Source organism: Neopsephotus bourkii, unplaced genomic scaffold (genome assembly GCF_033783945.1).
Source record: "Neopsephotus bourkii isolate Nb327-2 ecotype Australia unplaced genomic scaffold, CSIRO-AGI_Nbou_v1 NB_1542, whole genome shotgun sequence".
Lineage (NCBI taxonomy): Eukaryota > Metazoa > Chordata > Aves > Psittaciformes > Psittacidae > Neopsephotus > Neopsephotus bourkii.
In genome coordinates, this window is record NW_026902018.1 from 7,002,135 (window position 1) to 7,018,054 (window position 15,920).

The 15,920-nt window shown below is 41.0% G+C and overlaps 2 protein-coding genes across 3 annotated transcripts in view; one reads left to right on the forward strand and one right to left on the reverse strand.

Annotated features, from left to right (window-relative positions):
* RANBP1 (RAN binding protein 1) overlaps positions 1-15,920 on the forward strand; it is an 82,964-nt gene that overhangs the window by 63,254 nt on the left and 3,790 nt on the right. The window contains exons 2-5 of one of the 2 annotated variants that reach the window (XM_061370875.1): positions 8,896-8,933; positions 10,928-11,064; positions 12,867-13,024; positions 14,897-15,025. In XM_061370875.1, the coding sequence (XP_061226859.1) occupies positions 8,919-8,933; positions 10,928-11,064; positions 12,867-13,024; positions 14,897-15,025 (439 nt within the window). In that variant the 5' untranslated portion in view covers positions 8,896-8,918. Of the gene's footprint in view, positions 1-8,782; positions 8,934-10,927; positions 11,065-12,866; positions 13,025-14,896; positions 15,026-15,920 lie in introns of those variants that run through there. The other variant, XM_061370874.1, reaches the window with a different exon arrangement.
* TRMT2A (tRNA methyltransferase 2 homolog A) lies at positions 589-8,423 on the reverse strand. Its single transcript, XM_061370854.1, has 11 exons — positions 7,550-8,423; positions 6,754-6,862; positions 6,116-6,297; positions 5,129-5,243; positions 4,767-4,882; positions 4,047-4,158; positions 2,919-3,041; positions 2,243-2,318; positions 1,618-1,734; positions 1,295-1,391; positions 589-976 (listed from the first exon to the last, which is right to left on the reverse strand). The coding sequence occupies exons 1-11, from the start codon at positions 8,158-8,160 to the stop codon at positions 688-690; spliced, it is 1,947 nt and encodes a 648-aa protein (XP_061226838.1). The 5' UTR covers positions 8,161-8,423; the 3' UTR covers positions 589-687.

A 15,920-nucleotide genomic window follows, 5' to 3' on the forward strand; every position in this document is an offset into this window, starting at 1 on the left:
GTGTCAGTGACACAACAGTCTTAGAATAAAGCTGATTTCAGCTGTGGACATTGTAGCATTTTTACGACACTATGAGTTTGTTGCTTCCTCATGATGGTTCAGCAAGTGCAGGATTTAGGGAAGTTTCAGATTGCTCCATCTTTACTGGCTTGCTCAACAGGCCTGGTGCTATTGTGACAGATTGAAAGATGAAAGGAGTTAGTACTGGCAGTTACAGGTCCCTGTGACTACATCACTTGCTTTGGGAATTCAGTACTGTGTTCCCTCGGTTGGTGGGTCTTCCTTAACTGCTCAGTCTTTTAGCTGATATACAGCTGCTATTCACTAACACAGTGTGGTGTATTATATGTGCACTGGAAGGGGTGGTGCATTAAGAATCAACCCAGGTTTCAAATAGTTGTATCTGAATGTAGTCATGGCATACTGGATTTGAAGCAGTTTCAAGTGCTTCAAGAGCAAGACCACCAGCTGTTACTTCACTCGCTTGATTTTCTTCCTGAGGGCAGGAGAAAAGCAGGATTTGGCCTAAAAGTACATGATGAAACTTAACTGAGATTGTTACGATAAAATAACTTGGAAGCCTTGCAATTACTCTGTTGTGCAGATTTATTACCTGGATGTTACAGAAACAATGGTACTGAAGTTGGTAACAAGCAAAAGTAGTTTCTGTCAAGTCTCTTTCAAGAGTTAAGCTGATTCCTTCTCGTTGAGCACAGGATCTAAACATACACAAGTTGCTTGGCTTGGATCAGTGTTTGGTGGGTTGGTGCCATCTGAGTGCTCAGAGTCATGTCCTGACAATGTGGCTTGAGCAGCAGCAGGTGCTGTTTCAGCAGAGCTTCCATTTGCATAGTCAGCCCTTTCAAAGAGTATCAGTAGCTCACAGTGCTTGGTCTGAGGGAAGAGATCCACAGCCAGCGCTTTAATGGGGCGGAAGGAGGCTCCTCTCACCCTGTTGGAAGGGGCCCGGCAAAGGCTTGACGGGAACAAAGGCAACGAAGAATTGTATTAACATTTTAGTATACTGTTTGTAACTGCTACTCCTCCAAGAAAAGTTTTTCTTCTCCAGGCTGCAATTCCATGATGGAGTTATTCACCACTCCTAGTATCTCCCTTATTACTTGCTGACTGGGCAGTACCAGTCCCAGCTTGCTGTGCAGCAGCTCTAACTGAAAGGTGGTAAGCTTCAGTGAATGCGGCTTCAAACTAGAAGTCCAACACTGTCCCCCTCCCCAGGAAGCATGTATTTTTCTTACCACATTTACTTACTCAATTTAACACAAGAAATACTCACTCCACAAAGTTGTTCATTGCAGCTCTGGGATTGCAGGATACGTAGATAAGCTTTTTCAGGTGTTCAGCTCTTCTAATGGCAAGAATTACCTTGGAATCTACATGATCAAAACCGAGACAGCCATTTACCTACAAATAGTTCAGTGTGCACCAGACTCAGAAAAATTCCAGGTGAGATTCCAGCCTGAACAAAACCACTGCAATACCCAGATGTTTCAAGCTATCCCTGAAGCCTCCTGCTTGATTTATTCCACTGGTGTTTTCTGAAGTTCACCACTAATCACCATTGAACAGACTTAAACATGTAAGAGAAGATAAACTTACGCAGTCCTGCTCGTGGCGGATCCACAATGGTAATGAGGTTCTGAGGAGCTAATATGTTAATCAGGGAAGGAACAATATCTTCAGCCTTCCCACAATGAAATTCAATATTAGTCAGGTCTATAAAGACAAAAAAAAAGAAAAGATGTTATCAGGGTACTTGTCAAAGCATCTTCAGTATCCTCAAACTGGATATGGAGTTGGGATACTTTACAAAGTGTTTAGTCAACCCTGCCACCAGTGTAATTAAAACAAACGCTGGTACTTCAGATCACATAAACAACAGTAACTTGAGTATCTTCCATTATCTGGACTAAGGCAAAACCCCACGAAAAATAGCTACTTTTAATGTTTTCTTTATGAGGGTAACTGTGGCTTCAGCTCATTTCTGCACCAAAATCTTTTGTTTTCTTTTTGCAGAAAAAGAAGAGCTGTTAGTCAACAGGAAAACTGATCTCACAGACTAACACAGTATTTGTTTTCAAGAGAGATTAAATGTTTAAAATGGACAAGATTACTATCAACAACATGTAATTCCAAGCTGCTCAGATAAGGTGAAGAGAAGCTAGCAATACAACTACTATACTTCTTAACAAACAAAGATCTTAAGTGGTTTAGCTTAACTAACCATTGATCTGGGCATTCACTTTGGCGTCCTGTACAGCTTCTTGGCAGAGTTCAATTCCAATCACTTTCTTTACTTGCTATAGAATCAACGGAAAAAGATCTGTCTGTGGTATGTAAATTGAACCATTATTCAGAGCATCACCAGTTAATTAACTACTGTACATGAACAGTGACTCGTACCTGGCCAGAAAATTACTGCCTTGCAGCCAGAAAAAAGGTTGAGAAATACCCATGCAAATAAATGGGGACTTTTAAAACTGAAATTGTGTCATCCCAACCTGCAGGTAAGACTCCAGTTATGCTGGCCTTTTTGGGGAACAGACTCGATTACATGGTCTAGCAAGCTCTACTCTAAAAATGAGATAAGTATAGACATTGGTTATTCATATCCAAAGCTTTCTGAGATAGTCCAAACCAGTTAAGATAGATTCTAGTAAACTTCGGCTATCCTACAGAACTATTATTCGCTCTGACTCTATTGGTTTCAAAATCATTTAGACAGCTGAACACAAGGCTCAACATTACATCATGGTTTAGTAAAACAGCTGCTGGCAGTTGAATCAGAAACTAGTTGCAAGAAATTAAGATATAATGTGTTGCATTTCAAATGTATCAAGTTAAGCACAATTAACAGATGTAGATCTCTAGAAGTAGTTTATAGCCAGGAAATTACCCACCTTTGCCAAAGAAATCCCAATGGTTCCTGTACCACAGCAAATGTCAAGCACCGTGCTCTCTTGGCTCAGTTGTGCCCATTCTCTAATGGCAGTGTACAACACTTCTGCAGCTTGCGTGTTTACCTGTGAAGTTATCCTTCAATAGGTCTACTTCATAAAGAGTAAATGTGCACATGTATTTTTTCTTGTTCCTAAGAAACAAGTCAACTTGACACGTAAGTTGCAATCCCATGTAACTGATCTAGACTGGCACACGCTAAGACATCACCATTCCATTGTTACAGTCTCGTTCAATTCTCTTGAGAAGTAATGTTTTGTTATCTCTGTTCTAGTAAAAACATAACTTGTCCTGTAGTACCTAAAAAGCAAGTTTGGAAACTAGAGGAGGCTGCAAGCAAATTAATTAAGCAAAATACTAAGCAATAAAGTGAAGTCTGGACTTTAAAAATTCTTCCTCTCCTTGAACAGCAAGTAGGAAAGATTCAAAACCATTAGAATCTAAGACAATTTTAACCTTGTTGTAATATTGCTTTGAAGTAAATTCTATAGTTACACATCATGGTTAAGGGAGTAGTGTATAATAAGCTTTCTAAACCAGTGCCTCTAGAGCAAGTGTCTTTGTGCTAAAGAAAAAGCAAAGCACACTATGTGTGTGTGGGAAATAATCTGTAATCTGTGGCAGATAATAGAAAATAGTTTAGCTTCAAAGCATTTACATGCTGCCTTCCTATTTCAGTACTTTCCATTTCAATGATACAGGCCACCTGCTGAGGCTTTGAAGTGTTAGAAGGGTAGAAATAAGTTCTAGAACACCAATCAAAAATTAGTACTACAAAGACTCCCGAACTCCCTATTGTATGTCCTTTGTACATACAGGCTGCCATTCAACAGGAGGCAAATGGTACTGAACTACTAAAAAGCAACAAAAAGTTGTCTCCAACATGCTCCCATCATGTTTACACTCATTCACTGTTTTTACAGCCAAACACAATACTCAAAGTTATTTAATCATGCCAAATATCTGAAAGATTAGATCTCTAGCTATATAACATCCTGTTACCCAGCATTAGCCAAGCTTAAGGGCATTAATGCAAACCCAGTCAAATCAGCAAGTTGTATTGTCCTTACTTGAAAAAATGCATGAGGAGAAATTCTAAATTTTAGGCCAAGAAGTTCTTCATATATGTACTTGTCACCAGCCACGTGCTCCAAAGGCAAGTCTTCGAGATTGGGAGACTTCCTGGTGGGAGGAAGGCCCAGTGAGGCGAAAGAGAAAAAAGAGAAGACAAACACGTTTGTCAGAATTTTTACCAAAGCTCTAGTCATTTTTAAAACTGCAGTACTACATACTAAGCAGTAATTTATAGTGGGCTGACATTTATCGTATCCTTTTAGAGATGAGCTTTTCAGCCATTTTTTTTCTGACAGTGTAGTGTTGTTCCACTGATGTCAACAGTAGGACCTACACTGTCTCTCGATGAAGTGTGAGCCTTGTTCTCTGTGGAAGAGGACAGTGCAATCAAACAATCACATGAAATAGGGAAGAAAGGGAGCAGAAGTGACTTGATGATAATAATAAATATCCATCTACTGCAGTAAATACTTCTACAGCTTGGCAGCCAGCAACTAGTGCGTTCACCCACTGAAACTTTTGCCTGCCTTTGTCCACCTGAGCCCTACAGGAGAATGGGAAATTTTAGGGCTCTCTTGTGGAAAAGATAAACAGCTGTTCACCAAATAAGTAACACTGCTGCTACATTAAATAGACAAAAAAGTGGTGTGGATGCGCCACCTACTTTTCTGTTGGAAACAACAAACCCCCCCCCAAAGCAAAGTCAACTCAATCACCTTTGTCCTTCTTCCACAAAGTACAGAGAAGTAACACCACTGATCTTTCCAGTCCCTTCAGTGAAGTACTTTGCCAGAGAGGTTTTCAGGTCAGCCAGCTCTTCCTTACTTAATTTCTTAAGGTTTCATTTGAAAGAACGAAGAATAGTTATCTTAGTGACTTAAAGATATGATTGAGTGTATGCATTCTATATTAATTATTTGTTCACTTCCATGTATCAGATTCATCTAAACAGAAGAATAGTAATAAAAGGTAAACTCACCAAGTAATATTTCTCTTTCACAGGTACTATTCATAAAATCAAATTTATGTTATTTTAAAGCTATTTGTCTGGCTGCACATTATATATCAAGTTAAATACCTGAGGATTAAAATAAACAATTGCCATAATGTGGCCATTCCTGCTGGTACGGACAGTGAGCTGTTTCCAGTGACCTTCATAGGTTTCCGGGCTGTAAACTGAGTAAGGAGTTGACCTGCAATTTTCAGAAGCTCAGTTACTTAACAGAGAACTATTTTTTTGCATAACATTCAACAGCTGATTGAAACCAAAGTAGCTCACTATGCAAAGTGATGAAAAATGTTAAGTATAAACAGAGGCTACACTGATTTGTCAAGAATGACTTCCACATCTTAATGAAGAAGAAAAAGAGAGTGATGAATAGTATTTCTTAATGCAAAATAATCTGTCCCTGCTTCTCACTACTCTCTTGCCCATTTTAACCCATCCAAAATTACAGATAGGATACAGGCAGCTTCTCACCGCACTCAGAGGACGACCCAGTTTTTTATAATGCCTTCATTGGCTTGTGTGCTTCATACCACGTTCAGACTTTCCATCTTCATAGTTCTTCTGAGCTTTCCATTTTTGAGGATTTAGTTGCTTTTTAAAGAAACCACTCCTTTTCCCAAAAAATAGTTGCTTAAATTTACATCTTCCATTTTATTCCTTGTTGATTCTTCTCTTCATCCAAGGAAGCAATTGACGTTTGTTATCCAAATTACTCTCTTAAAAAGCCTTTTTTCTGAGTATTTCTTTACAATTAGTGGAAGAAGTTCTCAAATAACAGACACATTTTATTGTAGACTTACAGATCTCATTACTAGAGCTAAGGCTGTGTTTGGCTGGTACCTGTACCTCCATCTCTGAAGAGCTGAGCATGAGCAAGGGAAAACCACCCAGTGATGCAAGTACAAGATGTAAGCATCAAAGATCTGCTGAACATTGAGACTGGTATATCTTAGGCCATAAAGCTCAGAGCAAACACTAAGCTTGTCATAATACTTAAAGATATTTTTGAGTAAGATATCAAAACCTTTACAGAGAAATCATTGTACTTGTGCTCACCTTATGTAGTCTTGGAAAACTTTTACTACTTTTTTGGCAATAGCAGGAATGTGAATAGTATCAAATGGCTCCACTACAGCACATGTACCACCCTTATATTTGCCAAGACGACAACCCACAGTTTTGTCTTCTTGATTTACACCAATCCCAATCAAGAACTCACATTTGTTGCGATATTCAGTCTAGATTTAAAATAAAGTTATGTAAGATATTTACATAGCACTTAACTGTACATGCCAAGTTTTTCCTGAAGCAACCTTCATATGGTTAAACGTATCTGCATGTGAACATAGGACATTCGGTTCATATGGAAGATATTAATGGCTTTTAATACATGAGAACAGCAATAATGAAAGCTTATTAGTAAATCTTGCTATTTAAACAAAAAAATATTGCCTCTAGGGACAGCATATTAATTTTAAAGTTAGAATATCCAGTTAATTTTAACTATTCTGCTTCCTCTAAATATTTCCATAATATATGAAAGGCAATATCTGAAATTCATCAATCATTACAAGATAAAGTCAAATATTCAGTTTGCCCACTCTCTTTTAAGGCTAAATAAATTTAAATTTTAAATTTTAATTTAACCCTAAACTCATTAATCCCATTTCATACTTTATCGAGGATTACATTACCTGTAATGGTGATGCTTTCACTCCCTCTACTGGGCAACATAGTTTATTATACTTCTGCTTCTGCAGGAACAACCAAGGTAATAAAGCTCTGTTGTTATTTCCTATTTCCCTGCCCAAATCAGAAACAGAAATTGTAAAGTACACATTTAGAAAAACTGAGGTTAACAGTTGCACAAGACTTTCTTTTCCTCTTTTTTTCGTACAGGGCATAAAAAGTATGAGATTATCAGATAAAGATGATTTTAACACGCAAACCCCTCCAACTTTACAAGAGCTGTACCTGAAAACTTAAATGTAGTTGTAAAAGTATGTACTAGAATTATTACTGTACCCATGCATGAAAAAATGCCAGCTTTATCTATGCGAGGCAAAGGATAGAAGGGATATTTTGATCTCCAAAGATCAGGCATAAGTATTTGAGGGGATACTTAAAGAGAAAATCCTAATAGCGATTTACCATCTCTACTGACGGATCCCCTCTCACACCACTTGACAGTACCAAATGTTTTCAAGGGCACAAACATCCATCCTTCTGCTTAGGCCTATTAAGATCTTTTAACAGGTCTTAAAAGCATGCCCTTTCATTTAGCAATGTTCTGAGGCTGACCAAGAACAACAAACTTTGTCAGCTGGCACAGATTTAGGTCTGAGCATTGCAGGTTAATTCACTTTGGGGATTTGTTTTTTGACCTACCTCTAACTTACTTTAGAGATAGCAATTTGTGCAAATTTAGCTATATCCCATCATAAAGTCACGTCTTGTAAACATGACAGTAGCTTTACAAAGAGGAATTACTTTGTCAGCTTCTGCAGCACTTGTTCGCATTCCTGCTTCTTTCTGGCCAGCTGCTCTTCATAGGGCACGTTCCACAACGGGGTCACGACATCTGCTATCTGCTTGCTCAGGGGCTCCTCTGCACTGCCTTTGGAGGGAGCCGGACGCTTCACCTCTCCCTGCTCCATCTCCTCTTCCTTTTTCCTCTTCTTGGCGATTGGGTCAGCTTTGGGCTTGGCAAGCCTGACGCTGAGGTGCCGGCTCTTCCACAACACCCCATGCAGGACTTTCATTGCCTGGTCCCTCTCCTCCTCACTCTTGAACGTTACGAAGGCAAACGTCTGTTTCCCAAAAAGTTTTATCTTGTGAGGACTGAGTCCGTATTTGGCAAGGAACTTTTTCACATCGTTAAACCCGATGTATTTGGGAAGGTTCTGTATTTCTAATTTATAGATCTCGGAGGTGAACAAGTCCCCCTTAATGTATCTGTACATGTCGTGACAGGCCGCGGGGCTCTCCACGGGGTCATCCCCGCCTCCATCTTCCTTGCCCTCCACTTCAGCCCCATCTGCAGCCTCCACGACAGGAGCCGCGACGCGGTCGGGGTCGCACCGATCCTTGTCCTCCGACATGCTCCCGCCAGCCCCGCGGTGCGGCCGCCCAGTACCCACGCCGGCCTCCCCTCAGAGCCGGCACCAGGTCTACCTCGGCCCCACGGTGCGGCCCAGCGCCCCCGCGCCGCCTCCCCTCAGCGCCAACACCAAGGCAACCCCGGCCCGCGCAGTCCTCACGCTTCCTCCTGCCGGACTCCTGGGGGCGGGACTGTGGCGTCACCCACAGACATTAACAAATGGAACGGGAGAGAAGCGGGTTTATTCCCGTTTCTAACGCGTGCCCTCACCGCTGCCGGCGCTCACGCGTGGGTTAGCCGCGTCGCTTGAAAAACAAATACCGGTGTTTAAAAAGCGACTACAGTATTGCCCTGTCCGTCACGCATGCGGGCGCCATCTTGGGTCGGGACGCAGGGTGGTCGCCGCCATGCCGCGAGGGCTGATGGGAAGCGTCTCAGGAGCGGGACAACAAAAAAAATCCCTTCGCCGGGAGCAGGAGGGGTCCGGGCCGGGGATCGGCGCCGGCGAAGGGGGCTGAGGGCAAGGCCGGGGCAGGCGCGACCGCTGCTTTCCCCGCTCCTAGGTCCTCACCAGCGTCGGCGCGCCGAGGGCGGGCCAGGAGCGCGGCGCTGAAGGAAAGTGGGTGTTTCCCATCGGGCCTTGCGGCAGCAGCGGCGCGGGCTGCGGGAATGAGGTAAAGGCGGGAGGGGCGGGGGCGCGCGGCAGGAAGCTCGGTGGCCAGGCGGCAACGGCGAGCGGAGCTCAGCGAGCCCGGCCCCATGGCGGACACCAAGGTGAGGGCGGCGGGCGCGCTCCGGCGGGCAGGGGAGCCGGGTGCCTTAATGGGAAGGCCTGGCGTTGAGGGGGGATGCAGGCGGGGGAAAAGGGGACGTAGCGCGGGCCACGGTGGTGAGGGAGAGTAACGGAAACAGGTGGGGCCCGGCTGGAGGGAGAGGGCCCAAGGGCCGGCCGGGTGCGGGGCGGCCCACAGGAGCTGAAGGATTTAGGCTGGTGGGGGACCGGAGGTAAAGCGAGACTCGGGTCCTGGGCCTTGCCGGAAGGAGGTAGCGGCAGCGCCGCCGCGTCCTGCAAGGCTCGGCTCGGTGCGGGCGCCCGGCCGTTTTTGGCGGCTCGGGCACGTGCGGCTCCTGAGGCCTGGCCCTCCCTTGGCAGGGGAGGGTGCGTGCCTGGCCCGCCCGGTGGGCGCCCTGCAGCGACCGCGTTTCCTCCCGACAGCGAGGGAGCTGGAGCCGGTTCCGTCCGCGACCTGGCCGCTTCTCGGCGAACCGTCTCCCCTTTCTCTCCTTTCTTATTCTCCTCGTTTCCAGCCCCTCCCCCCCTCTCCCAGTCCCTGGACTGAACCCGTCGTGCCGCGGCCCGGCGAGAGGAGCAGCCCCACGTGCTTACATAGCGGCAGGACGGGATCTTATCGTGATAACGGGATCTGCTTTCTCTTACATGTGGCTATTCTGAATTACGGGTTTCTCACTACTTCTGTAATTAATTGGTCAGGCACGGAACAGGTGATGAATTACGATACGGGATGTGCTACTTGCTGCTGGAGGAGACTATCTAAAAGTTTGGCCAACGTTTCTTTTCTTTTTTTCTTAAAACCTGATGTGACTTAATGCCTTTTTGGATTTTTTTCTTACGTGCTGGATCACTGGGGACAGAAAAGCAATGGTAGCTGCTGTGATGCTGACATAACCAAAACTTACTTTGAAGCATTCTCACCTAATTCTTCCTTGGCCCTTCTTTATTTTTTTCCTATTTAGTGAAAATTGGGTGCTTCATGCCAGTTGCTTTATTCATGTGTGATAAGTACCTGCTTTATAAAAGGTATTCTAAGTAGAACATGTAAGAGTAGACTCTTTCATCTGGAAAGCAAAAATAAGATTTAAGTGTCTTTGATGTAGAAATGGTTTTCTCCTTTTTCTGTTATTCAGGCAACAGCAAAAAAAAAAACCCAAATCAGTTCCCTTGACCTGAGATAGCTGTTTGTGGCCTCATTAAACTTGCAGATGAATTTCCCTTCTAGGCTTCTGTACTGAATCCTTAGCAGTGCATATGTATGAAGTAGTGGAGATTTTTATCCTTTAGTCACTAGTCACATACTGAAGACAATTCTTAAGCTTAATGAATGTTATTGCACATTCTTAAATAGCTAAATAGGAGGTCATATTTTGGCCATTTGCCCATAATGTAAAGCTCTATGAAGACTCTTAAAGGAAAAAAACTTTAATTCTTAAAGCAAAAAGAAAAAGTCATGTGTGTTGAAACTGCTTCAAAAAAATCTTTGATTGTGGGTAATTGCAATATATAAGATTGGAATAATGAACTTCTGCAAGTAATGTGTCACTTAAGCTGGGTTAGGTGGTTGTATTGGTAGTATGTTTGTGGGGTTTTGTTTTGTTTTGTTTTCCATTAATGGTAGGCCATTAGCCACTAAGAAATAGTAGTGCTTTAGTAAAACACATTATATAGGAGAAATAGGTGAAGGCATTATTTTTCCATAATGAAGAGCTGCAAAGCTGAGCCTCTGCACAGTTTGTGAGTGGTAGGACTAAAATATCTGGCACTGCAAGAGCACCTTTTTGCTTTTCTTTGGTGTATGTTGATTTTAAAACTTTATTTTCCCCTATAATAATTTTTCTTTATTATTACAGGGTATTTCAGTTACTAAAATCCAATCGCTGAATAGTCATAAACATTTTAATGTTAAGCACAGATATGAGTACTTCAGATTTTAAGTACATAGCAAGTTTTTGGTTTTTACCTCTCTTTCCAGGAAACGCATGATGAGCATGATACTTCAACTGAAAATGCAGATGATTCTAACCATGATCCTCAGTTTGAGCCCATAGTTTCCCTTCCTGAGCAAGAAATAAAAACTCTGGAAGAAGATGAGGAAGAACTCTTTAAGATGCAAGTAGAATATTTCTAAATTAATATATGTAAATGTTTGTTAGGCTTAAATTTGGATGTATTTATAAAAAGATAGGTAACTTGTTAAGATTCTCTGTGTAGGAGGCGCTAACCTAAGTTGGTAGCTATTTACTGTGATGGCAGAGGTTGAGTGGGGGAATGATTGATAATAATGCCCAAAGAGACTCTGAAGTCTGGAAAAATAGAAGGGAGCTGATACCAGGAATCTTCTTTTAATATTGTTTAGCATATAGGAAGACACTGACTTGGATAATAATCAGAGGTTTGAAGCTGTGTGATCACAGTATAAAATGGGGTGGGGGGGGGAAGAATGAGATGTATGTAGTTTAGCTGCCATGCATCCCCAGTTGTAAAGGGTGATGTATGATGTGCTGAAACAATAAAGGCAGTAGATGCAGTACAGTATGGGGACATTTGTGGTAGTACCTTTCTGTTGTGTTAAATGTAGTTTTATTCTTAGGTTGGATTTGCTCTCAAATCACGGTAGCTTGCTTAAGATGTATGATCTGTCTGAAGAAACATGTAGGCTAAAGGCTTAAGCAGTGTTTTGAATGTGATCCCTGATGTGTTTGCTTTAAATAGGTCTAAGAAAATATTGCTTTTACTTAATCACAGCAGGGTGTTGTTCATCAGGAAGAGAGATTTGAGTTCTCTTTATACAAATTCTGGTAAAAATTAAAGCAGTGGTCAGTTTTTGACAAGCATGGTGAGGTCTCTGACCCTTAGGCCTCTCTGTGCATATGACATGCAGTATCAGATGGAAAGAAGAAATTTTCTTAATTAAGAAGGAAGTGGGGAAAATAATAATGTATGTTCCAGTGCTCTGTAGGTTCATTATGTCTACGAAGGGGTGAAGGAGGAAAGGAATCCTTTTTATTTCCTACTGAGGGCCCAGCTGGACTTTAAAGGAAGGACTTGCATTGGAACCAAGTAGTTCTACATCAGAGCATCTATTAAGAGTTGCATGTCCCAACATCTTTTTCATGAAGGACGTGCCTTATTACAATTCCCTATGCCTTGCTCTCTTACATTTTCATATATATATCCTGTCATGTGAATAGGTGCTTCCTTTTCTGTAGCAGAGTCTTAAATTTCTCACTAGCAGAGCTCAGACAGCCTCTTGGGTCAGTTTTGGCTAATGTACCAGACTACTGTTTCTCTTTTGGTATACTACCATCTTGGGAAATTAAACAGGGATGTTCTGAAGCAGGTAGCAGGTATGCTGCACTGCAGTACAGCGATTCCTTTATTTCTGAGTTAAGAAAAGCAACAACTAAGTTTTAGGAGTTAAAAGGAAATGAGTGACTCTAGAGGGTGAGGCACTTTGTTAACAGTTGATCAAATATTGGGCTTGGAATTATGCAAGAGTCTTAGCCTCAAGGTGCTCAGTTTCTTGAATGAATAAATATTGCTGGTTGGATAGAGCAGTTGTATTCATAATAGATAGAAAAACTCTAGCTATAGCAAAATGTGTTAATTAGCTACCTTAATTTAAAAGGTGGCCTACACCAAATACCTTTATCATCCCCCAAAGTGTGTCCAGAATCTGTTCAATATTAGAATATTACATATTTCCTAATAGTTTGTTACTAAATATGGGTTTCTTTTATCAGTTTCTCAGTTTGAATGCTGAAGCAGAACAGGGAACCTTGCTAAAGTAATAATTTTTTTTGTTGTTGTGTGTGGCTTTTAAAACAACAACTGTACTGATCATGTTGAGTCTGCTGTTTGATAAATGTTTCTACATGCAGGCTAACTTCTTGAATTCTCTGTTCCTCAAGGCGAGCAAAGCTATTTCGATTTGCATCTGAGAATGACCTTCCAGAATGGAAAGAACGAGGAACTGGTGATGTAAAACTCCTAAAACACAAGGAGAAGGGAACAATTCGCCTTCTCATGAGGAGGGATAAAACCCTAAAAATCTGTGCAAACCATTATAGTATGTTAAACTTTACTACTTGTTTTTAAAAATAAGCTTGTCAAAGTGTACATTGTAGATTAAGATCTCAGTGTCTTTTTAGTAGCAGGCAGAAAACTGTTGTGTGTCTTTAAAGAGATGCCAATTTCATATTGGACTGTAGATACAGTTGTCTGTTGCTATGCACACAAGGCTGCAAGCATCAGAAAAAATGAATGCTTATTTTTGTTAATGGAAAGACCCTTTAATTTGTTTTGATGATTGTCTGCAAGGATGGGACTAGAAGTTTTTTGGGGTTTATTATTTTGGGTTTGGTGGGTTTTGTTTGGATTTTTTTTGTTCCCCTTCAGACTCCAATAGTGTCCTAAAGACACTTCAAATTTAGCTGGGATAGGCAGGTATTATGTGATTGATCCCCGTCAGTGTGTACATGTTCATTTTAATAGTTAAGAGTGTGGAAAATAATAACGAATGTATGCTGGCTGTTTTAATAAAAGAATGGAAAATAAGTAATCATGTAACAATTTACTACTTTGATTTGATAGAAGCAATTGCTTAACAATCAGAAAACATACTGAGATGCTAGACTAATCTATGGCTGCCTAATTGAACATGGTATATTCAGCTAATCCTTCAAAAAGACGGTGTAGTTAGAGCTGAGAGGAGGGGTTTGTTCCTTTGATCCTCTGAATAAAAATGAACATGAAAGGGCAAGGCAGACTTGAAAGTCAGTAGAACTAGCAACAAGTAGACTAATTTGATAATACTTTGTCGCTTGCTTGCTTTGGTAATACTCAGGTTTTTACATGAAGAGTACAATAGTATTCTCTGGCGTTAAATCACATTTAGATAACTTGAAATAACTTGCTTGAAGTAGCTTAATACAAATCCAAAGTCAGAAACAATAATGCTTGTTTTCTGTAGGCAGATCTTTTCAGAAAATCAGACTATTCAGAGGACACAGGTGTTCCTGTTTAGCAATTGAATACAAAAGAGGTATAGTCACCAGCCAACAAGAATAAACCTTTTGTTTAGAAAAATAAATGTTGCACATGCACAAAACAGAATTGATGAATTTATAGTGTTCATCTCAGAAGGGTTTTTTGTGTTTTCCAAAACATTAAACAAAATGTAATTTGATCTCTAAATTTAAAACGTGCAAGAAAGTGAGTAAGCTTCAGATTTCTCCCAGACTAAAGAAAGGACCCAGGGAGTGGGGAGGAAAAAAAGCCTTGTTTAAACTTTGCGTGTCGGTAACACAAAAAGTCTCAGAGCACTCTGACAAGTAAATTTCCAACTTCCTCAGTCAAGCAAAGTAATTATAATGTCTTGGAGGGGAAGAGCTCCATTTACTGGGAAGGATCAAATGGGTTGAACATATTCTGTGCACATCTTGCAGCACTGCAGAATTGTGTAATACCTGTTTGCAGATGATGGGAGAGAAATGAACCTTGTTTGACTAATTATAGGACTAAGGCTTTTCTTAAATATTTTTCTGTAATATGTAGCATTTGCAGTGTGCAAAAGAATGTATGTGGTTTGTTTGGGTTCCCTTTCCTCCTAAACTGTGACTGTTCTTCAGAGCTGTGCTTAGTGACTGCATCTCTCTTAGCATCACAGTCATCTTTTTTTTTATACAACAATTGAATGAAACTCTGTTTCTTAAAACAGGGAATCTAGCTTTCTTTTATACAGTGATGGTCTTTCAGCCTTTTATTTGACAACGTAAGGAAAAGATATATATGGGCACCGTTATCTTCTATTTACCTGAAAGTATTTCTGTGTAAAAGTGTTTTACATAAGCATTGCAGACAGTTGTCAGTAAGACTTATGGAGGCTTGTGGAAAACATTTACTATTGTGCTTTGTACATCTTTCAATGTTTTCCTTTCAGTCACACCTTTAATGGAGCTCAGGCCTAATGCTGGGAGTGACAGGGCGTGGGTCTGGAACACACATGCTGACTTTGCAGATGAAAGCCCCAAGCCTGAACTTCTGGCAATCCGGTTTTTAAATGCAGAGAGTGAGTAGACTGGCACTGAACTTAACATTGATGCTATACTGTTAAGTTACATTACATGTCTAAACACTACAGTAAACCACTGTTGCAGATGTGCTGTATCTTACCACTGCATGCTGGTGTTAGCTAATTACTGCTTCAACTGAGAGAAGTTGGTTAATTGCTTAACCATATGTGTTGACAAACAGTGTAGTCATTAGGTTTCCAATAGTAGCTGTAGAGCTTTCTGCCTCAGGCACTGTTTTTTTTTTTTACTTAAGCCATGTCATGCAAGTGTAATGCCAATTAGAGTAAATTTAAAGCAGTAATACTGTGGGGTAGAGATTAATACATGAGCTTGCTCTCATTTATCTCAGGTGCTCAATTGTAGTTGATTACATGTTTGCATTAGAAGCAAGGAAATGCTGACCTGAAATTGCTGGTCTGTCTGCATTAGCAGAACATCTGATATTTTCCTATAATTGTTTTGAGTATCTTCTTTATTTTGATCGAATTTAAAATGTGCAGTGGAAAGTGCTATCATAGTAGTTGATGCTCTTTTTCAGGACTACCAGAACAGAAAGTAGGTCTGTGATTACAGATGGATCAGTTAGCTAGGGCTGAATGCTGATGTAGCTTTCCCGACTCCTTAGGATTGAATCAAAGAAGTGGTTTTTTGTTTCTTTAAAAAAGCAAAATGAAAGAGGAAAAATGTGTTTCCTGCTTTGCCATTTGCCACACAAGTTTGGTGTTTTAGCTACCTCTTCTTCCTACATGCTGGATGGCTAATGTATATTCTTTTAACTAGATGGATTTCCCTATATCTGGAAGAACTTAGTATATCTTGTTTGCTGCCTTATCCTGAAGTCTCCAGTATCACGTTATTTAACCAAATAGGTCTTTCTGGTCCAACTGCTTC